The sequence below is a fragment of the Aquarana catesbeiana genome, linkage group LG04 (assembly GCF_042186555.1).
Source record: "Aquarana catesbeiana isolate 2022-GZ linkage group LG04, ASM4218655v1, whole genome shotgun sequence".
Taxonomy (NCBI): Eukaryota; Metazoa; Chordata; class Amphibia; order Anura; family Ranidae; genus Aquarana; species Aquarana catesbeiana.
Genome location: NC_133327.1, coordinates 217,984,799 through 218,011,631, shown reverse-complemented (window position 1 = coordinate 218,011,631; position 26,833 = coordinate 217,984,799). Strand labels below are relative to the sequence as shown.

Genomic DNA, 26,833 nt, shown 5'->3' with positions numbered 1-26,833 from the left:
AGTGATTTTTCTGGCAAAGAATGTAGTAATCCTTATAAAAGAAAATGCAGAAATTGCAATGCCAGCCTTCACTTCAGGATCAGTTGGACCCATGGAATGCAGAATTATATTAAGTGTGGTTCAATAAAGTTTGGTCTTGCTACAACAGAGAGACTGAATACATTTGGTCAATCTGTAAAAAAAAAGTTAAAAGGCTATAAAATAAACTTTCTTTAATTATCTGTTTACTGATTCAAATACATTTGAGTGACATACACTCTAAATCATCAATAGCCATATTCTAAAGGTAGTCCTGTTTTTTTTTAAGTTGGGCAGTTAACTGGGGAAATATACAATTACTTAGTACAACCTCAATACGTTTATTGAAGTTCAGTAAAACTCTTGGGAATTTACACTGATGGCTATCCAACTTGGTATGATGGACTCTTTTGTAAAGCAGAATAAGTATTTTGTCAGCATTTAGATATAGTTTTAATGCAAGAAATCAGTTTTACAAATAAAGTGGAACTTTAATCAGAAAATTAAGTCCTGCTAGATCACTTCAGGCTGGCCCCTTTGCATGTATAGCTATGTAAAACATTACAATTAAGTGCCTATACTGTTTAAAATCCAGTAATACACTGTCTCACCCTGCTCTGCACATGCTCAGTTGCTCTCTATTTTTCATCACTGTGCCAAAAATGTAGAGGCCGATCTGCTAACAGCCTAAAGATTTACTGCTGTTCAGGGGCTCTGGGCTTCAGCAAAACGGCAGCCTCCGGCGAGAAGAAACAGGAACAATGCTGGAGGCAAGTTATAGCACACACTAATTTTGGTAACATAATTATTAATGTGGAATGTATGTTCCTTGCTAAAAAAACATTTTTTATAAAGTTGTTATGGGTACAGTTCCACTTTAAATCAGAGGATCCAGCAGTATGTTATCAAGAGAAATGGTCAATGAGGCCTTTCTCAACTGGCATTTACACTGCATACTATACTTTATTTTAGATCTTAAACATCTTAATGTATTATCGTTTATGGAAGAAATATTTTGAATGTTATTTTATAAATAGGTACATGTTTAAACCAGTAATAGCCCCACCTTTTAAAATGTGTCTTATGTTTTAGGGTAGAAAAAAGGAAATTATTAGATCCTCTTGAAATTCTAAAAGAAAAGTATTTAAGGCCTTCTCCTGGATTCTTATTCCATCCACAGGTATGTACATAATGAACATTCAGAATTGCATATACATGCATCATAATGGAAAGAAGCACTGTTATGGCACTAATTTTTCAACTTTTCGAACATGGCATAAATATCAAGTGACCTAACTGATGCATTAAAAGCTTTAAAGGCTAAGTTCAACTTTTTTTTTCTAAATTCCAGCTCCCCTATGTACCAATGTAGCATTAATGTACTTCTTTTGCAAAAATCAAACAACTTTCCATTGATTATACACAGGCTTACCTCACTCTCTTCATGGCTGTTTGAACATACTGCTCGATTACTTCTCCCTTACTTCCAGGTCAGACTTTAGGTCATGACACAGGAAGTAGTTGACCAGCTGAGTGTAGATGATACAGGGTGTGTGCTAATGATCAGCTGGTCAACACCCTCCTGTGTCATGACCTATAGTCTGACCAGGAAGTAAGGCAGAAGTAATTGAGCAGTGTGTTTAAACAGCTATTAAGATAGCGAGGTAATCTTGCTTAGAATTAAAGGAAAGCTGTTTTATTTTGCAAAGTACATTAATGCTATATTGGTACATAGGGGAGCTGAAATTTAGAAAAAAAAAAAGGTGAACAAAGGTGAACTTAGCCCATAAATTATGAAATATTTGCCAACATCAGAGGTGTTCGGTTTTATGTATGATGTAGTTTCAAGCATCATTTAGCCATGTTTATGTGATCATCAACTATCTATTTGCAACTGTTTTAGTTGCCTTATTTGATCTATCCGGGAGATAGCTTATATAAAGGCTGACCTAAAACAGTGATTCTTAAAGCATATTCAAAGTCCTGACATAGGTTGTACCTAGCTGATCCGTATGTGGAAATTGATCACTGTAAACAATACATGTTGGTTACTGAAGCTGTTACAAGAATGGGGCAATTATTTCAAATTACCAATATGACCCTTGCTTTATTCAAAACTCTATGCACTACAGAGGAAGTGGCAGCTGCAGTATTTGACACATCCTGTTTATCACACCCTAATATAATAGGCATATTAACTCTATGACAGTGCTTTTACTTTATAATCAGATATCTGGGTGGTTATTTATTTTAAAATGACTGATTTCTCCTTTAAGATTAGATAACCACTTAACTGTTAAACTTTTTATCATGATGCGTATAGAATGGTTAATGAGCTCAAGTGAACTACAAAATAGATGAGATTGTTTTGAAACATGAGCTGCTTGAATCAGCAATGGATCACCAGCAAATGTTACCTTTATGGATGCACAAGACACAACTGCGGAGGCTATGAATAACGTAGAAAGTGACTTACAGCTTCTTTCTAATTAGTATAATGTATTGACATCTCCAGACAGGTGCACTCACTCTTCTCAACAAAGAGGCCTTTCTCCACTAGGGAGTAAATGCATCAGCCGGGCTTCTTTGCCAGGAGAAAATGTATTAACCTAATAGTGTGATATTGGAAGACTTTTGCAAGGACAGTTTTAAAAGTGCATTTGGTCCACATCCAAGTATGCACTCATTTACAAGGAAAGAACCGCCTAATATTATTGTGTATCTCGAGATTCCTACACTAACCTCAAAAATGTATTTTGGATGTATTTGAAGTGTTAGCTTTGGTTTATATTTCAGCATCATAAACACTGCCATCTTTAGGCACTTGCATTAATGCTAGTTTCTTATAAGAATCTATGGTGCATATACTCCAACAACATTTTAGAAACTGTATTGTTTGTATGATTGCATAGCTGTGTTGTTTGTCCTACTGTAGCATAATGTTTAATTTATGTATTGCCACTTCTTTTACTAATCTTAGAAAAACAATTAATAGCACTGCAGTATAATACAGAATTTAGGTATATATGAGATCTAACAACATTTTAAGTGTTGTATAAAGACAAAACTAGTTTGAACTAAGTCGCAGAAATACCAATTTACACTAATTGATCAAAGCCTTGTTACTTTAGCTAAATATCAAAATCCTAAAAGCAATTACATAAAAGGAAACGTGTATGATTTTAATTACCGCATATTCTTAGTTTCTTACACAGCTTAGTGATTCTTAATGGTGCATGAGTCCCAAACAGTGCCCATGGATCAGTTTTTTGTAAGCATAGTTGATTTTCAAAACAGATTTATGGGCATTCAGAGTTCTTTGAAACCCCCTCTAGAACAAATACACATACTCCATAAATAATGCAAAGATCAATGTGCAAAGTGCAGTAACTGTTAGCAGCCAATAGCAATTGGCAATCATCTTTAATTTTTGGGAATACCTAGGGCATATGGGTTACTGGCTGTAGTTTGCAAACTATCATTGCTCCTTTCAATAACCTTTTAAAAGTTTGTTGATTGCAATATTGTAAAATTAATTGTTACATTACAGCATATTACTATGCTGTATTTCTGTTTATTGATATTATGTGTATTACTGTATTTGATCTGCTCAGACTCGCCACCCTAAAAGCTAACCTTTCCTTTTTCCTTTTTTTAATACTTTTTACAGTTCCCTATGCCTGATCAAAGAACGTGGGTAAGTAATTTTGGTGTTTTTGTGACCAATTCGAAACATGTTAACTGTATTGCTTGTACTTATAATTTTGATATACAGTAGGTATAAATGTTGCTAAAATGTTTAATGGCAGTGCTTGTCCGTGCAATGCCATAATATCACATGTGTCCCAAAATAAACTTAACACATAGTAAAATGTCTGCAGGATATAGTTTTGAATGGGATAGCCTTCTATAATTATTTCCTGTTCTAAAGATGTGTTATTGATATATTTTGATTTTCCTTAGTTTAATTAACTTCTTAGTGGAAAAGCTATATTAATGATATTATAATCACAGTATCATACAGACAATCCAATACTTTTAGAGAGAAGGTGACCTTTTTGTTGATTTTTTGTCTTACCAAAACATTGCAGTAGTCATAATTTTAATCATGCATTTTTGAATAAATATAACAATAAATAAATAAATAAATAAATATATCTATATAAAAAAAGTAGAGACAGACATTTGAAGATTTTTTTTTCTTTTGACAACATAACTACGGTATATCAAATTTGTTTCATGCAAAATCAGTTAAAACAAGTTTTAATATTGTCATATTATCTGTATTGATTTATTTTCATGTAACAAGTCATGTAACAGTATCTTAAGCCCACATTTGTGAGTCATTCATTTATAAAAACAGGGACGGTAGTGATTTTTTAGAACAGACAACCTAGAACAGACTCCATCTTCCAATGCAGGCATGTTTGGGTTTTTTTTATTAATGCTTAGAGCAGTGGTTCTCAACTCCAGTCCTCAGGACCCACCAACAGGCCAGGTTTGCAAGATAGCTGAAATACATCACAGGTGATATCACTTGCTGCTCAGTGATTGCAGTATTCTAGTCTGCAACTCCCCAAGGTAATACTTAAAATCTGGTCTGTTGGTGGGTCCCGAGGACAGGAGTTGAGAACCACTGGCTTAGAGCAAAATTTGATGTTGAATAACCAGTAGAAACAACCTGAAAAAGTAGTTCACCATTCTTGTCTAGAGCATATTTGAAGGTGACAAGTTACTTTGGTGCAACAGTATGGTTTGTCCAAGAAATTATTTTAAAATGTTCACCTTTTCCTATTTAGAAACTATGAGATTGTTTGGAAAAATGTTTATATATTATTGATATACTTGGGGGTAAAAGTATGCAGTTAACCTAGTTGACCTACACGAAGGGATACTTAGTAAGCAATGGCTTTACTTAAAAAAAAAAAAAATCAGTATATTTATTTGCCTTATTCCTGAATCAGCTATGTTGATTTGCCTGATATGCAGTCAGCCCTTATGTTATGTTGTCAGTTGATGAGTGTTGCAAGCCATTCCAGGGTCTTTTTCTAAACTGCCAAGCCCCTCCCACTTTTAAGTCTCCATAACAAATGGGCTAATTATTCTGTAGACCAAGATAAGAAATGGGAGGGCTAAAAACAGGACACTGGACAGGTCCAAATTTTTGATAAGATCATCAGTTATTTTTCTCAAACAGATATAACAAAATGCTTCCAACAATACATTTAGCAGACCAAAAGTTAACAAATAATAGAAGTTAATTTTTAGAGTTTACATATGCTTTAGAAAATGCCATAAACACTGGTGAAGATAATGCAGGTGCAACTTATTCTCAGATTTCATTATGGTGGTAGTTTTCTGTTAACGTTTGGTAATATGCCCAGTTGAAAATTGTCATAAGTGGTCCTACCCCAATAGGAAACCTGATGCTACATTTTGGTAAAGATTGAGCACTTTAGAGCTACTTTAGAGGGCCAACCAACGACCAACCAAAGCTTTCTAGAAAAGCTTGTTATTGTTGCAAAGTTTTTCCAATTTGTTAAGTTTTCACTGTCCCTGTTCCAATCCATCCCATTTTTTAACAACATAAGAGGAAACAAAAAAGCACCACTTCTTTTCATAACGGAAGGGTATCTTACAGAGGATGGGAAGGTGTCTCTCAATCCATTGTTCTTATATGTATTGTGTCCTAAATCAATTTTTTTTAATATCAATGTGCAATCTAACATGCAGTTACTGTATTAAAGCAGACCTTCACCCAAAAATAAAAGTTGCCCTCATAATCTTCCTCCCCTCAGCCTGTAAAAGAAAAAATCACAACTTTTTTTAGGGGAACAAGTACCTTTTCTTGGTGGTGCCCACTCCCACTTCCTCCTTCCTCACCTAGGCAAGCATAACATTGATTTGGCCAGGCCCCCTCCCCTCCACCACCTTCAGCCTCCTGACATAACATCACACATCCCAGGAGGCTACAGGACCAGACTTACAGAAGTCCACCATCTTGTGCATGTGCAGTAGGAGGCTGGTTGTGAGTCCTCAGAAAGTGACACCCCAGTCTTGAAGACAAAATTGTGATTCCGAAGTTGAAAAGCCCCAATAAGCTGCTTGGAACACAAGCTTGACATCATGGGCTGATAAGCATGTGTTTTGTAAAAGTCAGCAGCTACAGTACTTTTAGATGAGGACTTTTAATTTTCCCATACCTTGGTTAAGTACCTCTTTAGGATACTTGCTAAGTGGGTGGATAACAGCTGTGTTTTAAGGGTAATGCTGGGTATTGACAGGCTGATTATAGGAACATTAACGTAGTACTCAAAAGATATTCAATTAATAAAAACAGCATTTCAACTTTTTAAGTGCAATGCGGATCACAGATATTATGGGAGACAGCTGTGAAAATAATTTTCTAATGAGAAAAATGTATTAGCTGAATAAATTGTTTAACACACAGGGCACAAATATCTACCACCATTCAAAGTGCAAGAATTGGAAAGAAGGTCCATTTACCCTAAAATCTTTTGAGTCACAAACAATAGCAAAATGTCTTCCTGTATGTCTTTTACAATCATCTTAATAACACTTATTCAAATAATATTGTGTAAACAAATGTTGTATGAGACAAGTGCATTTCTTCTGATGATGGGAAAAAAATATGGACAAAAACTAGGAAAAGCTGCCTCCTTGCTTCTTCTACCTACAAACACAGTCCTACCGTCCCTAATGTTACATTGTATGTATAGCCAAATTTTATTTTATAGTTTTGGATTGAGTGGGAAAGGATTAGTACACCTGTCAGCTTTTTATAGTTGTCCATTTCCCTGTTGCAGAATTTCCCTCACATCCTGTTTTGTAAAAAAGGTGTCACCAGGACAGGAAGTGAGGGGAAGACTCTTTATTGAGGCCCGAGACCCTAGGGGTTCTAACCTTTCCCCACTTTATCCCAAACTAGAAAAAAAAAATGGCTATAGATATCCTTTAAATTTGGCCCTAGGCCCATATATGGTCAGCCACAGAGAAAAGACAGATGGGAAATGTGACTACAACTTTATAATAAGCTGAACATTCTCCTACACATTTCTGTTACACTAACAAATCCAGAGGCCACATAACAAAAACCTAGCTTGACCTGTATGTCTAACAATACATGTTCGAGTCAGGGATCACACTGACTGAAGTTACAGCATGTGGTTAGTGAATCCAGATTGTTTATCTCAGTAGTGCAGAAGATTGAAAAGAATGCTGTACTCTGTTTCCACAGATAATTATATACAGAACTCATACATTTACATGTACTGTATCTCTGTATCTATGAACATGTGCATATGAGTGTGTATATATATATATATATATATATATATATATATATATATATATATATATATATACACATACACATGTATAACGTTATTTATGTGGTCATATACACACAGCCATGTCTTGTAATTTACCTAAGTGGATGATATTGATTGGAATATATTATCCGTATAATTTGTAACATAACACCCTTCGTTGTAGAGGAATTTGTTTTAAAATGCTGATTTAATTTTAATGTCCAAAGCTTCTCAGGAAGTGGTTACAATCCCTGGGCATGTTTGAAAATTAACTCTTACAACTTATCATTGGCAAGCCTCTCCTAGCGGCCTGGAAGAATTCCATAACATTTTGAAGGCAAAGCGGCTCATTCTAATAATTACACTCAAAGATTGCATTGCCTCTGTGTATATTACATAGGCGCATGTGAGGTCAGCGTTGTGCTGGCAAGACTAGAGCCAGATCTTATGAAGCTCTTTATATGTAATGTTAGTAATTGAAAATAAAACCAGCCCTGAACATGGCTTGCAGCTATCAATAGATATTACAGTAATGGGCTTTGTGAGCTATTTCCCATGTAAATGGGCTATGATTTTAGAATCTCTCAAAGCACAAAAATGTCAAGTGATTTAATACCTCTAGATAATGAAACTGAGTAGAGTATTAAATATACATAAATAAAAGATATTTATTATCTTTAGTGAAGTACTTATTATCCCTAACCATAATATGTGCTATTTTAACCTTTGCGCTTTTTTCGTCATTGCTAATCAGCCTAAAGGGCAAAGGTAATTTTTCATTCACAAAACATTTTCCCATTATACCTATCCAAATACTGATTTGATTTCTTACCCAGAGCAGTCAGACTAGATTATAAGCTCTGAAATTCGGAATGCGTGTGATAAAAAATTGATTTTTAATAAATAAAAAAATAGAAGGGGAAAAAAGCTGAAAATGCTAATTCTCCAGATGCTTGGGATAGATAATGGCATTGCTCTGCTGGGATGGAATTACCTGCTATGAGATCAGCAGTAACATTACAGAGCTGTCTGCCCTATGATCAGTAGGTGTCAAGATCCTTCATGTTGACAAATGTGCTGTCCATAAGCATCTGTGGAGAATGTATTAGCAGCAGCATGATTATGAATCAAACCTATGTGAGCCTGCAACCCTCACTGCATCCTAGGCCTGTTGTATTTGCTGTATGACAAGTAAATGCATCTTGACTTCCCTTAGAGATTTTTCCCCCCGATCTGTGTTTGAAAGACACACAGCAAATTGGGAATGGTATTCTGTATGCTGCAATTTGTAACTACCATTAAAAGCTGTAAGCATAGAATGGCAAGGCAAGGCTGAATGTCACAGGGAAAACAGAAAATATTATACATAAAAAGAGAATAAAACCCAAGGCATTGCCAGAAGATAGTGAAAGATCTGCAGTTCTCTAAGCTCGTTTGGATTTCCCCAAAGGTATAACTACAATATTAAGAGTAGTAGCAGAACCTTGTCTGGCAAAGGCACTTGAGGCCTGGCTATTTTTTTTCACTATTTACAGAAAACATTTGTATCAAACTGGGTTACATTAATGTTACAGCAGGTAGAAATAGCAGCCAATTGTTTATTAGCATTTGGGGCAAAAGACTTTCCCCACATTGAATAGATCCCTAACCAGTGCTTCTTGTCTTACCTTGTTCCATCCCAGCAGCTAGCACTTAGTGCCTCTGCAGAGGAAGTATAATGACTAAACAATGTTGATAAGTAGAAAAGACTGTGCATGTCATATCTCAAAGCATGTGTCAAGGCAAAAAAAATGTAGAATAGTTCTTCAACACATGCACATTTGACTATGTTTTTTCCCTTTAATGATCCACAAGTTTCCAATTGTGGGCTGATATTGCACAGCATTTTTGTGGACTAAGTGGTATCAGCTCTGCCCAGTTTCTTTTGCTAAACTACTCAACAACTCTCATGGTCTTTATCGCTAAATATACGCACTGATTGACTTGTAGTCCTAGGGCCAGGAGGGCTAAATAGACTCTTTGAGATAACACAGACATAGAACATAGGACACAGGGCAGCTCTGAATTTCTGACAGATCAATTGTATATTTATCAGACCAAAGGGGGAGCAAATAAGAGTAGTTCATTGCTTACATATACTTTTAACATTGGTGTCTGCATAATAGAGTTTTCTGATATTTCATTAAAGACTGCAGCAAGTGGTTTCTGGTAATTTTCAGTGTTCTTGTACTTAGGCTTGTATACTGTGTTTTAAACTAACGGTTTACAATGAGAAGAGAGCCCATACTCTAAATCTTTTTTTTCAATATGGAATCTATCATTATATAGAATTTTATGAACATGGCCAAGCAGATGGAATTTTTTATTTTGTCTTGTTAATGGTATTTTGGGATACATCTGTTATTGAACAGACCACCTGTGTGGAAAGAAAATGAGCTGGCATCCGCACGGTTATATAAATGGTTGTTAAACATAAAATATATCTTATCAAGAATACACTGAAATAAATGCTAACATGCAAGCAAACTTAATTGGGTGCCTGAATTTCTTTTCAAGTTTTTTTTATTGACTTTGGATTTAAATATAATGTTACATTATACTGTAGAAATGGGCATAGTATTTTTACTGTGTGAGTTATAACCTAGACTTATTAGATTTGCTGGTGAGCTTTTGAAGGTTGTATTTAATATAGTATTGTACTGTCCTACTAGTGCATACATTGTGCTAGTCTTATCATATTTTACTTTAGTTTAAAGTAGCGCAAAGAACAATAATTATTGTTAGTTGAAGTACAACTTGTAACACTCATTCAGATTTCACCTTTCTAACAGGAATTCTGTTATGATGCAAAACTCCTGTGTGATTAGGCTTTCATGGAAGCAGCCAAAACCTAACTATGAATACAAGTTCCAGAGCAAGTGTTAGCAAACAGGTTTGGCAAAACAAAATCAGGGAGTGACATCCTCTACTATGGCCTACTCACAGGATGTTGCTTCACAGGAAAAGCCCCTGACACATATAGTAGACTGATATGTAAAATATAGTAGATCGATATGTGAAATATGGCTGCTGATTGCTTACACGAATGATGACTGCTGATTGGAATAGGGCACCTTACTATAATGAATAAACTTTATGCTAACAAGATAACAAGATTTTATTTTTTGCCAGTTTAGAACCTTTAATAAATATTAGGATATTATATCCTATCCTAAAGCTTAATAATATGCTTTTGTTATTACTTGCAGATGTCAGCAATAGAAAACATGGCGGAAAAGCTGGAGAATTTTAATGCCCTTAAACCTGAGGCTAGTGAGCTTATTCAATCTGTTCCTTCCATGTTTAACTTTCGAACCTCATCGTCTGCCCTTCCAGAAAATATCCTTCGAAAAGGAAAAGAACGATATACCTGCAGGTACAAAAACATATGAATCTGATTTGAAGTTATAAGGGCTACTTAGATAAAATGGCATGATGGATGTAATTGAGAGAGAATGATTGAGTTGGCAGATATGGACATACTGTCAATGAAATGCTGTCCATAGGGTGATATTTGTTGCCCAATGAAGCCTGTTTCAACTGAATCGGACATCAGCTGAATGGTGTATAAAAGCAGCAGACACTTCTGCAGCCTACTGTTTTCAGGGAAGAGAAAACAACTCTTCAGACAAGGGCTCTGTCTTGAGAAAAGCAATGCACTGCAGGTGCCATTGCTGACCTCTCCCTTGGGAATGGGAGTTCTGTAGTTGTCATATTACTGCTTTGGCTTCACTGCTTTCTGAATGTCTGACCCACAACAAGCATGCATTAAAGCCAGACATAGCCAGGCAAGTAGAATTTTCTATAGGATGTTATTGGAACAGTGCCCCGGCAAGTTGTTAATTATACTGGAGTTTAGAGGAAAGGACCTCTGTAGGGCAGAAACACATGCACATTTGTGAAATCTCTACAACATTTAAATGCATTGAGAATGGTAGCTTCACTCTGATGGCTTACACCTGCTGCTGTGAACAGGGAAGAGAAAAAGACATAAAGACTATTATAATAGTATGTACATTGGGGAAGAGCCTATAGATGTTGACAGAGTAACTGAAAAAAGGGTGAAGTTAAAGTAATGATTTGTAGAGTTCTTTGTGTGAGAGACATTTTTTTACTAGATACTTTAGACACTTTAGTTCTGGATTAACTCTGTGGGGGTGAAACAAGTAATAAAACAGTGTAATGTTCTTTTGTAGGAAAGTGAATTTCTTATCTATTTACTTAGGTACTGTGGGAAGATTTTCCCAAGATCTGCGAATCTAACGCGGCATCTAAGGACTCACACAGGAGAACAGCCTTACCGGTATGAAATATTTCAGATCTTATCAGTTTTGTTATTGCTATTCAAATAAACCCTTAAACTACTTGAAATTATTCACCCACGATATTGCTGCTTTCAGATCTTGGTGTAGCTATAGTCTTATCCTTTAAAGGGTATAAAAGGTAGTGGTTATGTATGTATGACTTTTCTATATTTACTACAGCCTAGTCAAAAGCTGCATATATGAACATGTTGTGTTCCCTTTAGCCAGAGTAAAGCTCTATGTTCCTTTTCACAGGTTTCTAAGTTAGCGTTACCTGCTATGCTGAAAAACTGTTGCCTACAGAGCTCAAAAGCTCATTAGCTGAAAATGAGATTTGCACACACAAGAGAATCGTTTGGAGCAGTGACTTATAAGACAGAGAGGCCCTATTTTATTTAGCTGCTATAGCATTAAAAAAAAATTAAAGTTACATGCTAAAGTGTCCTGCCAATCATTGTTACTGTAAATCGTTTAGGTGCTATTTCCTATGCCAAATGCCAGCTGGATGAATAAAGGTCAGAGAGTCTAAATGTGAACTGCTTCTGCTGTTCTCTATCTTTTGAAAACTCATATCGCTTGGTGAACTCTGAGTCATGGGTGCATTTTTATTCATAAAACAAAAAAAGCAGGAATCAGGCTTATGTTTAAAAAAATATAAACATTAAGAGCCCTTTCACACTGGGGCGGGGGCGGCGTCGGCGGTAAAACGCCGCTATTATTAGTGGCGTTTTACCGCCAGTATTCGGCCGCTAGCGGGGCGGTTTTACCCCCACTAGCGGCCGAGAAAGGGTTAAATGCCACCGCAAAGCGCCTCTGCAGAGGCGCTTTGCCGGCGGTATAGCCGCGCCGTCCCATTGATTTCAATGGGCAGGAGCGGTGAAGGAGCGGTATACACTCCGCTCCTTCACTGCTCCGAAGATGCTGCTGGCAGGACTTTTTTTTACCGTCCTGCCAGCGCATCGCTCCAGTGTGAAAGCCCTCGGGGCTTTCACACTGGAATGAAAGCAGCCGCACTTTCGGGTCGGTTTGCAGGCGCTATTATTAGCGCAATAGCGCCTGCAAACCGCCCCAGTGTGAAAGGGCTCTAACATAAAATAAACATTATAGTCCCCTTTAAGAAAATCAGACCACTTTTGTAAGTAAGGAAGAAGGAATGAAAGTTCCATGTTTATAAATATTTTACTATTGAAAATAACACATATTACATTTTCATGTAGTATTAAAAAGGTTGTAAGTCATCCGTGCCTATAATATAAGACAGGCATGTAATAGTAGACCCTTTTTAAATTAAATTATAAAAAAAAAAAACATAAAATAACTCTATATATACATATCTTCAAGGTTTATCTATAGGTCATGTGATTACAATTCCTTAACACACCTCACACTGAGGGACTGGTGGAAGTGACTAAATGTTCTGTACTAGCTGCTGTGGTTTGACAGTGAGGCCGGGGTTGAATGCATATTCCTTCAGATTTACTCCATGTAATGACTGAAACTATTATAAGTTTTATAGAAGCTTAGTAATGAAAGAGGATTGGTGGATCAGTGATCATGTTGAAATCTTTACCATCATCTATTGCTAAATTATCCCTTTAACACATGGTATTCATTTTACAAATCAGTACAATCACCTTTGCCAATACTAGCACACTGTAGTATCCTACCAAACAAGCTATTTCCCTAACAATCCCTATCCTATAATTAAAATAAAATCACGATGGAAAAAAAGTAGAAAGAACAAGGAATTTTGTTTCTGTTTACTGGGCATGTGTACATGAAAACCTTGGTGCGAGCCACTGACAAAATAATTTGAAAAATAAGTTGAACATTTAGAAACACAGTTATATATGGAATCCCTCCTAATCAACATGTCTTGGCTTTTCAATAGACATTATACATTAGATGGAAACTTAAAAGTGATGTCCATTATAAACTCCTTGGCATAATATACACAGAAAATGACAGACTTATTTAAGAAGACAAAACACAGTAACCTATAAGAGTGATCCATTCATTGTTTGGCTACTCAAGTAACATGAAATCTTAATTGTCTACATGAGCTCTGGGGGTTGCTGCTGATGCTTTTGAGTGTGTCAGATCGCGTGTCCCCCTCTGGGTGCCATGGTTTCTCCTGCTAATTGCAGGAACACTATAGGAAACAGCAGCTAGCTGGGGGAACCCCATTGCCCAGCTGGGGAAAATGTTATCCAACATGCTTGGAAATGTTGGATAGCAGCATGACACAAAAGGCAGTTTTTACTTGCCACCTTCTGGCATCATTTTCTATCATTTTCTATTTCAGAGGGTGAGTAGCTTGATTTTTTAAAGAGATGTAATAGGGTCTCTTTAAATAAGCTAACTTGTTGTGGTAGTTTAGAATGAGAATCTATTTCTTTGTCTTTTCATTAAGTCAATCACTATGCTGCACTAATAGTAGTTATAAACTGACGTATGATAATTTATGTATATGCAAATCTGTTTGAGTGTGGTAATGTCAGTGTTTTGAGTGTAGAGATGTGTTGACTTTCTTTGTTGTCCACAATCAGCCCATAATCAGCCACTGGATCCAGATTGGCAGATTTATTTTAAAATCCACATCCAAATCATTTTGGCAGTAGCAGACATTGGGGTTTATTTACTAAAGCTGGAGAGTGCAAAATCAGGCTTGCTTCTGCTTAGTAACCAATCAACTTCCAGGTTTTATTGACAAAGCTTAACTAAACAAGCTGAGGTTAGAAGCTGATTGGTTTCTACGTAGAAGTCAGCCTGATTTTGCACTCTCCAGCTTTAGTAAATAAACCCCATTGTGTGATATTTTGCAGTGTTTGCCTTAAGGTATGTGTACAGCTAAATCTTTTTTTAGTTCATCATAGTGTAGGGAAAGGTTAAAAACCCTGTCAGTTTTTTTTGTTTTTGCTGTCTGAGTACAATTAGGTAAATCGCTATTTACTGCCTGCTCCTGAGATGCAACAGGAAGCTAGAGGAAATCTACGAACCCCATCCCATTTGGCTTTTTTAGTTTTGTATCCAATGTAGTTGACACATGCCCCACTTCTAATACCATTATGACAAAACAAGTCAGAGGCATTCTGTTGAACATCTTTGCATTACCCTTACTTTGAGCCATGTAGATTGCATAACCACTATCTTTTTATTCATACTGGCCTAGTTGGAAATTTGCTGGATTTCTATATACGCCTGGGCACACTCATATGTCTGTTATGCAATGATTTTTGTCTATCTCTACAAACCAGTTCTTCTATTGGATTCAAGTCTGCTTTAAATATGACAGAGATACATTGTTAGGTTTTTCAGCTTTACTGAAATCTGCAAAGGGGCTTCTAGAAAAGTTGAATTGATAGTATATAGTCACTTTTTGGAATAAAACAAACCGACTGTAGGTTGGCAGGGGGCTCATGATAGACTCCTTTTTCATGTTACGTGTTATATTTAATGTCAATATATTTAAACATATAATTTGTAAGAAAGGGCCATGTATATTGTACTACTTGTTGTTTTTTTCGTGAAGCTAATTATGTAATATTGATACATTTTAGCTTATTGATAAAACAAAATGGAACTTTAATATACTTGCAATACTGAGTAGTGGCAAATGCGTAGATCTTTTGTTCTTTTATTATTATTATTATACAGGATTTATATATAACAGTTTACACAGCGCTTTTGCAATATAAAAGGGAGACAATACAGTTATAATACAATAAAATACAAGAGGATTAAGAGGGCTCTGCTCAGAAGAGCTTACAATCTAATAGGGTGGGGCAGGTGGTACAAAAGGTTGTAAATTTGAATGTTATATATCATTCTTTTATTATGTTATATATCAGGGTACCAGTTTCCACTTTATCCAAAACAAAAAAAAAATTGACTAGATTTTCACTTTAAAAGTAATATTTATTTGTATCAAATATAGAAATTTTATTAAATAACCAGTAGGAAACTCTGTATTTGACCCAACTTGTATAAAAACTCAGCTCCACAGGCAGTGCATTGTTTTCAGTGAGTTGCTGACTCATAGATTTGCTCTGTAAGAAGCAGCAGTAAAGCAGGTCTGATTTGTAGCAATGTGTAGTAGAAAGCAGACCCTAAACATACAATGGTCAAATGTGGCCTCAGCCACATATATAATTAGAAACAATACATAGAAATAAGGTTTTTGAAAACACTGAGAAGAATATTCAAATACATTTACATACAAAGAATGATTGCAAATATATGTTACATTTTAGATACTTTGCAGAATTAAATCCCTATCCCCATTAATAAAAATATACTGTATTTATTGGCGTATAACACTCACTTTTTCACCCTAAAAATTGGGTGCAAATAACACGTGCGTGTTATACGCCAATACTTCAATTTTAGATGCCTCAGAGAGGACAGGGAGGGGGGGCGGGACGAGCGCTGTCAGATTACATACAGTGAGAATCTCCTGTTTACTTGGCGGCCTCTGTAAAAGGAAGTCCCGTCTCCTGGGCCGTCCCTCTCCCTGTCCCCTCTAGGCTGCAGATGGGCATCGATCAGGCTGCACTGATGGCAATGGTGAGGCTGCTGCATTGATGGCAATGGTGAGGCTGCTGCATTGATGGCAATGGTGAGGCTGCTGCATTGATGGCAATGGTGAGGCTGCTGCATTGATGGCAATGGGGAGGCTGCTGCATTGATGTGGACTGATGAGGTTGCATTAATGGCACTTGTGAGGCTGCAGATGGGCATTGATGAGGCTGCATTGGTGGCAATGGTGAGGCTGCGGATGGGCATTGATCAGGCTGTATTGATGGCAATGGTGAGACTGCAGATGGGCACTGACCGTTATTTAAGATTACATTTTTTTTCCTGAAACTTCCCTCTTAAAATTAATGTGCGTGTTATACACCTGCGCGTGTTATACGCCGATAAATACGGTATTAAAAGAGAAGTATGGACAAAGCTGTTTTGTCCATATTTCTCTTTTGGGTCACAGGGGTGCATTTATCTCTGCACACCTGTGGCCCAGATTCAGCTATCAGTGGGCAAAAGCCTTTTGTCTGCTGGTGTCAAAGAGCTGGCCCAGCTTCTGGAAGGATCTCAACAATACTTTTGGGATTCACCCAGACTCCTGATTAGCAGCTGGCTCAGCCTCTCAGTACTCCTCTGAGAGCCTTAGCCAGCCTCTCTCACCCCCTCCACAGCCTGGCACTCCAGTGAGTGCTGAAGGGTAAGAGCAGAAAGCTGATGACTGACAGTCACCACTTTCTGCTCAGTGAAGACTGAGAACTGAGCAATCATCGGTCATGTGATCGCTCTGTTCAGAATCTTAGAGCTGGCAGGGGACAGCTGCAACTTTGGACTGGTGTTGCAGCCTCATGGGTGAGTATGTAAGTTTTTTATTCCCATGCTTCTCCTTTAAGCCTAGTACACACTAGTAGTTTTTTTTCATTCAACACAGCAAGGCTGAACGAAAAAACCTGACAGCTCAGGGGAGCCGCTGTGCTAACTATCTGACGTTAGTACAGTGATCTCCCCTGCTGTTCTTTTGTGTTCTGACGGGGGACTGTCCCCCACCAGAACACTTCAGGCAGCGCTCTCAGCCAGTGGCTGAGAGTGCTGATCAGGAGCCGATTTTTTGGTCATGCCCCTTTGACAGAAGCCAGCCAGCTTCTGTTGGACCAACTGCAGTGCACCCAGCCTGAATGTTGACCAGTTTCTATTGAACTGGCCAATGCCATCTGACATTTGGCCCATATGTATTAGGCTTTAATGAAAAGGTGTCTTTGTTGTCCATTACAACCAATCGACCCCGCCTTTAATTTTCACTTGCCCACTTACATATTTGCAACTCTCTGTTTAATGTAACTATCTTGGCACTGAAAGATTGTTAGTACCTGGGACAGCTAATGCTTTCTATACAATCTTCTCTGGAGTGCTATACTAGACATATAATACATCAGAGTCCAAGCTACAAAGTTGGATTAACATAAATGAACACGCTGTTTGATCTAACCTGCTGTGATGCGTCTTGTGTTAAACCTTGCTCACCAACCTCTGTCTCCTGGTTCTAGATGCAAATACTGTGACCGTTCTTTTAGTATCTCCTCCAACCTCCAACGGCATGTCCGCAACATTCACAACAAGGAGAAACCGTTCAAGTGCCACTTGTGTGATAGATGCTTTGGTCAGCAAACAAACCTAGATCGACATCTAAAGAAGCACGAGAATGGAAACCTCTCTGGTATGTCATATTTAATCTGTGATGAGTGTCATAAGAATGTTCATTTAATGCTTTATCCTTCTAATGTGACTGAGAAAATAAAAATGAAAAATGGACTGTCAGGGGCAAGTATTACTGTAAATGAACATAAAGCAAAGGCCAAGCTGTGTTTGCTGATCCTCTAGTAAAACCTGTCTGAAAGAAATGTAAGGCTCTACACTTCATACATGTGTGTGGTTGTGAGACAGCGGTGTTGCTATATTTATTATATGATTAGTCTGGCTGCAGGAGGGAGTCTGTTTTTTAGACAATAGGAAGTTGAGTGTACACATGGATTTCATCTTTTCTACTCATTGACCCTAGACACATTTTTGTTTAAATGGTGTTTTTCCCAAACCTCCCTATGCCTGAAGACTCAGCTCAGCCTTTATAGACACAATGCACAGTATGTGTTACTGCACTGTGGGAGTATGAGAATTTACCGTTTTATTTCCTCCATAGGTACAGCTGCATCATCCCCCCATTCAGAGTCTGAAGGCACAGGAGCCATTCTGGATGACAAGGAAGATTCTTATTTTACAGAAATCCGAAATTTCATTGGCAACAGCAGCCATAGCAAGCAGTCACCTTTAAACTCTGAAGATAGGTAAGGATGTACTGTAATATAATAGTTTGTATAATTAACCTTCAGCCATTTGTCTGAAATAGCAACCGTAAATGTAATTAACTGTAATAAAATGTCTACTTTATAGCAAATTCAATATATAATCCTGATAGAGTCTGCATCTAGCTGTAAAGCAGAAAGCAGAGAATGATTATTCTACCTTATCATGAACAACGAGATAAAATAGCTCTCAGACACTGATCGACCACTTGATTAAAATGTGGAATTATATATATATATATATATATATATATATATAATATACAGTATATAAGACTTAACTATTATTAACGTTTAAATAAAGACTATATCTACCTTTGCTGATCAAAGTTTCCTGTGATTGTAATTTTACACTTTGTCATACATCCACTGCCAAGTAGTCATCTTATGGCCAGTAGTCATAATATTATCTTGCGAAAATGGATGATGGATAGCTTATCAATTTTTTCAGATTATAGATGATACAAAGACAGATCATCAGATACAGCAAAAAATTAAGAAAATACAATTAATGAATAACTAGTTTAGAAAATACATACTATAGTTGTCTTTTGATTTGTATTCAAATTAAAACAAAGTATTATTATTAGTAGAGATGATTATTATATGATACACAAAACACATCAGCCTTTTTCATTAAAGAGAGAAGAACATCAATAGTATGTTAAAATACATTGAACCTAATATAAAAAAAAAAATAATGATCACATTTTTAAGTAATTCATTGTGGTGAAAAGTCTGAATGTATTTTTTTTTTTATCATATTTCCTTTGTCTTTTGATTGGTGACTTGCATTAAACATCTGGCCACAACATGTCCCTAAACAGGAAGTTAATAAGAAGTGAGGGTCATAGGGTCAGCCAGTGTTTCCTTTTCAGAATTCAGCATTCTGACTGTGCTTGATGGATATTTTATCCCTGGCAAATTACTGAACTTGGAGACGTAATTAGCAAATCTGTTTATTCAATCATAAAGCTTTCCTTTCTTTGGGTCCAGTTCATGAAACATTCATCCATGAGAAATGTGATGTAGCATAACTAGCACCATTATTTTGGCAATGCCACCTACTATTTTTTTCCAGTTCCTGCTGGTGGTCCAAATGCACAATCATTATACTCAGATAAAAGATAGAGGTAGTCACCATGTGTTTTGAACTTGCCAGTAATTATCCTGTTTTGAGGCCGATGGATTCATTGCTTATTCAGCCTTTCAGTTTTAAATAAATCATTTCCTGACTTTTTACATTGATCCCTTTTTAACCGTGTTGACTTTTCATGTATCCTGGTGGGGGAGAAGTATTCAAGAAGAGAGGGATGTCAAAGAAAAACAGAGCCTTGAATAGTCAAGTCTTAATATACAGAGGAAACCCATTGTCTGGGAAGTGTACAAGATAATTTGGAGACTTACTGAATCATTTCCAATGTGGCTACAGATGATTTAGCAGACAGGTTATTTGCTAAGAAAAAAAGTCCCTTGTGTAGTAACTATAGAAGCTGCTCTGTCTTATAATTGGGATGGAATCTTAGAAATTATTAACTGACTGATTATTAACTTTAACAAAGCTGTAAGAAAGCATTATATACGAACTGCTTAGGTGATGCTAAAATGGAGTTAGTGATGTTAATGAGTGCAGCTTAAGAGCTGTAGAGCTAGGTGTATAATACAATGAGAGTCTTTTACCCATAAAAGCAAAATGATAATATTGGTTCCCATTCACAAACACAAGGTAAAGGCCAACCAGCTAGAGGAAACAATAGCTTTCTAAAGGAAAGACAAGAGTGTTTTTCTACACTCTTGCTGGTTTAAATCATGTTAAAAATAATTACTGAAGCATATTTTGAGCTACATTGTGTTTATAAAGGGGACATAAACCCAATCCACAAAATTATAGAAGCTTTAGCATGTTAAATTAATTTCAAAAGTCATTTTCAATATTTTTAAATATGCACCTTCTAATCAAAGCTCAGGCATTTCCTATTATAGGGTGACAGTGCTCTGTCACTCTACTATACTCCTGCATTGTCATGAACAATTGTGCAATTATACATGTACATAATTTGGTAGGGTTTATGGACTCTCATCTAGCAAGTGTTATCAAGTGTGATGAGTTGGTGGGTCCTTTATTCTTTTTAGGAGACTCCCAGGTGTTTCAATTCTTTTAGGAGCAGTTCATACCATAGAAAAGCAGTCCGCATGCGTCCCTGATGAATTTATGCATGCGTGTTTTTGATGCTTACCAGTGCATTTTTGCACCTCTTTTTTTCTTCACCTTAAATGGGGATATGTGCATTCCGGTGCATTTTGGGTGCATTTAGGTGCATCCTAGTGCATTTTTGATGCGTCTTACTGCGTTCATGCAACATGTTCTAATTTTTTTTTGTGCTGGAATGCACTGGAACTGACCACACTGGTGTGAACTATGCCATTGGAAACCATATAACCTACTATCCATGCATTTCTGATGCAGAAAAATCCCATGCTATCTCATGTTATTCCAATAAAGACTACACATGGCAGTGTTGTTACACATAGCTCAGACATGATTCACTGATGCAACCTGACCTGAGAAACAATATCAGTCAATAGAAGAAAAAGGTGCTACTACCCCAGATTATGTGGAAATCATCCTGGGCTGTTGAGTGCAGGATGTGCAGTTGCTCAGCTGCTGACAAAGTAAATAGACAAAGAAAATGCGCAACTACATACATGCTCTTCAATAAGTCCAAATTTATTGTAACTCTATAAAAGATGAATACATACAGCAGATGTTAATGCGTTTCAGCCATAATGACGTTGTTCACAACCAGAGAAAGGACATGCAGCAGTTGCTAGACTGTATGCATGTAAAAAAGACTGCAAAAGGGATGCAGGAGATCAGGAGCAATGAGATTAATGGCTGAAAAAAGGTGAAAACAATGATTGTATTAAACAAAATGTCACAGTTGTTTATTAAACACAGTCATGTAGAAAACTCAAAACCACTCTGTTGAAGTTTATATTAACCTTAATGATATTTTATTTTTGCCTAGAATGAATGGAAGCCATGATAAAATTATGCTGGCTGGTCAAAATTCTGATATCTTGGATGATGATGAGATAGAGGATGACGCTATTCTGGATGAAGATGATGAGGAGAATGACTCTGCAGAGAAATCACTGAAGGAACCAAATTCAAGTTTGCTTGAAAACTGCCGTGACAATGAGTTTGAGGAAGAGAGTAAGGCTACATTAAACTGCAAAGTCTCCCCCAACAGGTTGGTGCATTTGTTTACCCGAATTCTATTTTATTTCTTTCTAACCCAATGTGTTTTCAGAGCATTAATTTTCACTGCAAGCTTTGGACTAAGGATCCGTTAAAATAAACTCTGGCATATTGATAAAGCACAGTAATATGCTTTACAAATGTGTTTAGTGTTCCGTTGGCTACAGAACCCTGGGACAGATAGATTCAATTTGTTATTAAGTAGGCTCAAGAACTTAGTATGTTGCATGAATAGTCAGGAAAGCCCATGCACAGGAACACGGGCATAGTGTTAGCAATCTGCTACTGAAAGTGTTGTTTTCAGTGAGCAAAAAAATTATTTTTATGTAATTTAATTTTTTGTGTTTGATATTTTAAATATATACATTTGTAGCACTTTGGGGGAGCTCTGACTATCTCAGTGCAATTATCCTATCATTCTTCTAATACATATTGAGATAAGACATCTGCTTCAAAGGGTGCCTTATTTTCAATGAGTTTGCCAACTCATAGACTTGCATTATAATAAGAAGCAGTAAAACACAACCATTGTGTAGCACTAAAAAGCAAGTAGCAGAGCTCATATATGTAATGACTACACCTATACTGTAATGAATTGGTTAGCATTGCTATGGTTTTGGTATTAGTAGAATTTTTTTAGAATCCCTTTACACCTTTATGGTGTGTTGCAATACATTACCACACACATGTTAAGATGCTATAGTTTGTATGATCACCTATGATGTGTAATTTTAATTTGTCCCCCAACACATAACAGACAAAAAACTGGATATGAACTTTTTTTTTTTAACATGGCATGTATGTTGTTTGTAGTCTGCTGTATTGTTACCTACTGAATTTGTGCATTGAAATGCCATTCCAAATAAATGGCAGCACATAAGGCACAGTGTGTAATGCATTTTAATATGCACATTTTACTGGGTAATGGTGTAAAGCCAGGCTAATTATAATACTTTTTCCCCCTTGTTAGAATACCTCATGTTTTGTAAATGTTTTTTTATCCGGGGTTAAAGATGTTTGGCTGGTCCCCTTGGTTTTGCAGGTATGATGATGAAGATTTCAAAACTGGTCTGTCTGCCCTGGACCACATAAGGCACTTCACAGATAGTCTTAAGATGAGAAAAATGGATGACGGTCAATATAATGATGATGACCTTGCTGCTTTCACTGCTTCCCAATTGGCAGAAGAGTTAAAACAGCCACTATATAGAAAATCCAAGTCCCAGGTAAATTATTTTATGATTTCTTAAAGATTGTAAAATCTATTTTTCAAATTTACTATTTAGGAGTAAAATATGATATTTAAGGACTGTTCTAAGTTTGAAAAGCCAGAGTGCATTCAGGGCTTGTGTTAAACCCCTTTCACACTGGGGCATTTTTCAGGCATTTTATCGCTAAAAATAGCACCTGTAAAGCGCCTGTAATGCGCCTGAAAATCACCTTTCAAGCCACCCCAGTTTGGAAGCCAGAGTGCTTTCACACTGGGGCGGTGCGCTTGCAGGATGGGAAAAAAGTCCTGCAAACAGTATCTTTGGGGTGGTGGAAGAGCGGTGTATACACCGCTCCTCAACTGCCGCTGCGCATTGAAATGAATGAGCAGCGCTGCCGAAGCGCCTGCAAAGCGCTTCAGCAGCTCCGCAACACGGGCGCTATTAACCCTTTGTTCGCCCGCTAGCGGGGGTTAAAACCACCCCGCTAGTGGCCGAAAAGCATCGCTACAACAGCGGTAAAGCACCGCTAAAACTAGCAGCACTTTACCGCTAACACCTGCACCGCCCCAGCGTGAAAGGGGTCTTAATGCCATCAGTTTGAAATCCGTTTCAGATGCTTCTGAGATCATTCCGAATTCGTTGACAGCTGATTTTGGCCTGCAGTTGACCTCCTTCTGACTTGCATTTGACCTGCTTCAAGTGGGTTATGCCTCTTTAGAGACTTGTGATGAAATGATAAACCCATATGATGTGAATGAAAGCTTGCCTGCACAAGGCCTTACAGTTCTGCCCTTCCTGAACTCTAGTGCAAACCTGATGGTTATGCCAGGTACATCATTATCAACATTACCAGAGGTTTGTAACACATAGAATGCAGGGGTCTGGAGTATATAAGACACAAGAAGTATGGCCCAGGGGTGTGTAACACACAAGCACACATTTTCCCTGCAAGCCAAAATTCTCCTTAAGCAAAAATGCAAAAAATCCTCCCTCCCAGCACAAATTCCTCCCAAATCCCCCCAACCAGCACAAGTCATCCTAAAAAAAAAAAAAACTCCTCCCAGCATAGATCTTTATCTCCCCCACCCAAAATTTCTCCTCCCAGGACAAATCTTCACCCCCACATCTCTCCTTCCAGCACAAATCTTCACCCCTCCACAAAAGAAAAAAACAATCTATTCTGCCAGCACAAAGCTTCATTCCTCCCCCTCCAGGTTGCTATGATCACAATTCCCCCTCCCTACCTCATGGAATTTACCAGACCTCAGATTCAGCATGGCGAGCAAGGGAAATCCTTCCAGTCTTCCCCTAAACATGTGGCACATCAGAGCTGAGGTGGAGCTCTTGGCTGTGAATTCTTTTACCCTGACAGGCAATATATGAGGAGAAATACTTACTGCGGCAGTGATAGGTGATCACAGCATCAGGACCTGGTGCAAACACATGCCCCTGGGTACAAGGCACCCTCATGATGCCTCTTACACAAACATTCTCATACTTTTGTTTATCTAATTTCGCAGCATTCACATGTATCACATCATTAAATTACAGCATGTGTGGAACTTGTGATTGGCTCTGTATGTAACTGCTCTAAACAAAGTTATTTTACAATGGGTGTAATGCAATGTTCTGCTTTTGTTTTAGGCATATGCTATGATGCTGTCATTATCAGACCAGGAACCACTGCATAGTGCAACCCATAATTCTCCAAGCATGTGGCACAACATGGCAAGGGCAGCTGCCGAATCCACTGCTCTACACTCTATTAGTCATGTATGACATAGCGATGGTACCTCCTTGGGACCAAGTCCAAAATTTAGCATGTCTCTTCCACATGGAAGAGTTTAGGAAGAAAAAGACTGAGGAGCAGGATGCCTTATTACCTGCAGGGTCATCTAAAAGTCTGATGACCTTAATTAAAAAAATAAACTATTTATTCTCATTGTTTTGTTTTGCACAGCAAAGGCAGCTGCTGATTTCCAGAGCAAAAAAAAGGTGGACTATGAAGTTAATGGACTTTGGTGGACCCTGAGTCTTCCAGATAATTTTTGTGTTATCCAAACACATTTACAAGCACTCAAAAGAAAAAAAAAAAGAAAATCAGAATCTTTTTTATACACACTACTTTACTACAAGTGTGACATAAAGAGACGCTTCAACACAGACAATTTCTATTACACAAGCTTCATGTATTTAAACAGAAGTAGCTATTTACAAATGTACATTATCACTTAATGTAGAAAAATAACAGGGAATAATTTGTTCTTTCCTTAATTATGTCTTAATTACTTTGTGGGGGGAAAGAAATTATGTGTATATTGTGAATTTTACAATGTTCAATACTCAAAGAGAGCTTAAGTCATTAAGGGTCATTTTTGCCACTGATACCACTAATATATCGTACCGTTCAATGTTTGCCCAATCATTGTTTTAACCTTTTTAATTTTAGACAATCATTGTCAGTCAGTGTTTTGACTTTTTACTCATGTAATTGTATTTATTTCTTCTTTTTTCAACTTATGATTTTTGGTCGACATAAGATAGCACTGATAGCATACTTGTTAAGTTGTCAGAGGCACTCACAGATTTTCCAGTGTCTGGAAAAAAAATTTCTGTATGTATGTGCTGATTGTTGTGTTTCAGTTTTTTTACCATTTCCTTTGCTCTGAGATGAAAAATAGATGCAACTTAATTTTTTGTAATGCAATTGTTTTTTGTTCTATTGTACAAATTGTTTTCATTTCTTCCATGAGCGCATGATTCCTCTGATTAAAACTGTACCTGTTATTTTATGCTGTTTGTCTGCAAGCTTGTGAGTTGTTATGTTCCTGTTAATCCTATTTGTAAAATGAAGTGTTCCATTTCTGTTTAAATATGTGTATTTTATTTTTTTTCCTTTCACTTTTGAGGGACCAGATTTAATTTCCTTAATTTTTTTTTGTAATCTCATTTTGAAATAATTGAGGTACTTTCTTTAATTGTTTTGTACAATTGTAATTGTTACACATTCAAGTTCATTATTTTGGGAGGACTAAGTACATGAAAATAAAGAACTACATTGTTGGAGGTCAGTGTTAATTCAGTTGAGTCTGTGTACAAGACAATTTTAATTGATTTTAATTTTACTACAGGAAATGCTTTTAATGATAATAGATATATAAAGGCATTTGCATTTCATGGATTACAACTGTGCTTTAGATCAAATAATTAACAACACCTCCCAACAAAGCTTGTGCACAGAGACACTCGTCTGTGTACAAACTACCATATGAGTCAATTCGTTTTTTAAAGCATCTGAAAACACCTCAAAGCAATTTTGAAGCAGCTTAAGGTAACTTATACGGTCACATACAACTCAAAAGCAAGTCAAAGCAACTCACTTGCACATCAAGGCAAAAAAAAAAAAGACACGATTTTAACCCGGAAAGTGTACAGAATATAGCTTGGTCCTGACTGCGTTTAAAGCCCATGTACATGAATTCATGGCAAATACCATATCACTCCCTTTCCTTTAGTTCCACCGCTTTCAGGAACAGAAAATAATCCTACCACTGTTGTCATCATGCTGTACTATTTGTGTATATATGGTGCATATATATATATATATATATATATATATATATATATATATATATATATATATATATATATTATTATACAAAAAGCACTGGGACACTTTTCATTTATTATTATATTTTTTTTTATTTCAAAAAGTTCTCAAATGCATACCACAAATCAAATGTGAATCAATTGTACGGTAACCGTAAACAAGAAAAAAACTGTTGTGTAA

General features: G+C 36.8%; 1 protein-coding gene across 4 annotated transcripts in view; it reads left to right on the top strand.

Moving 5' to 3' along the window:
• The window catches only part of MECOM (MDS1 and EVI1 complex locus), a 71,629-nt gene extending 45,508 nt beyond the window's left edge, over positions 1-26,121 (top strand). For 2 of the 4 annotated variants that reach the window (XM_073626159.1, XM_073626156.1), the window contains 10 exons: positions 687-788; positions 1,111-1,198; positions 3,689-3,715; positions 10,598-10,764; positions 11,614-11,691; positions 17,758-17,927; positions 18,408-18,552; positions 21,600-21,824; positions 22,875-23,058; positions 24,688-26,121. In XM_073626159.1, coding sequence (XP_073482260.1) covers positions 687-788; positions 1,111-1,198; positions 3,689-3,715; positions 10,598-10,764; positions 11,614-11,691; positions 17,758-17,927; positions 18,408-18,552; positions 21,600-21,824; positions 22,875-23,058; positions 24,688-24,822 — 1,321 coding nt within the window. In that variant the 3' untranslated portion in view covers positions 24,823-26,121. The remainder of the gene's footprint in view (positions 1-686; positions 789-1,110; positions 1,199-3,688; positions 3,716-10,597; positions 10,765-11,613; positions 11,692-17,757; positions 17,928-18,407; positions 18,553-21,599; positions 21,825-22,874; positions 23,059-24,687) is intronic. The other 2 variants (XM_073626160.1, XM_073626158.1) reach the window with 1 other exon arrangement.
• The last annotated feature ends 712 nt before the right edge of the window (positions 26,122-26,833 follow it).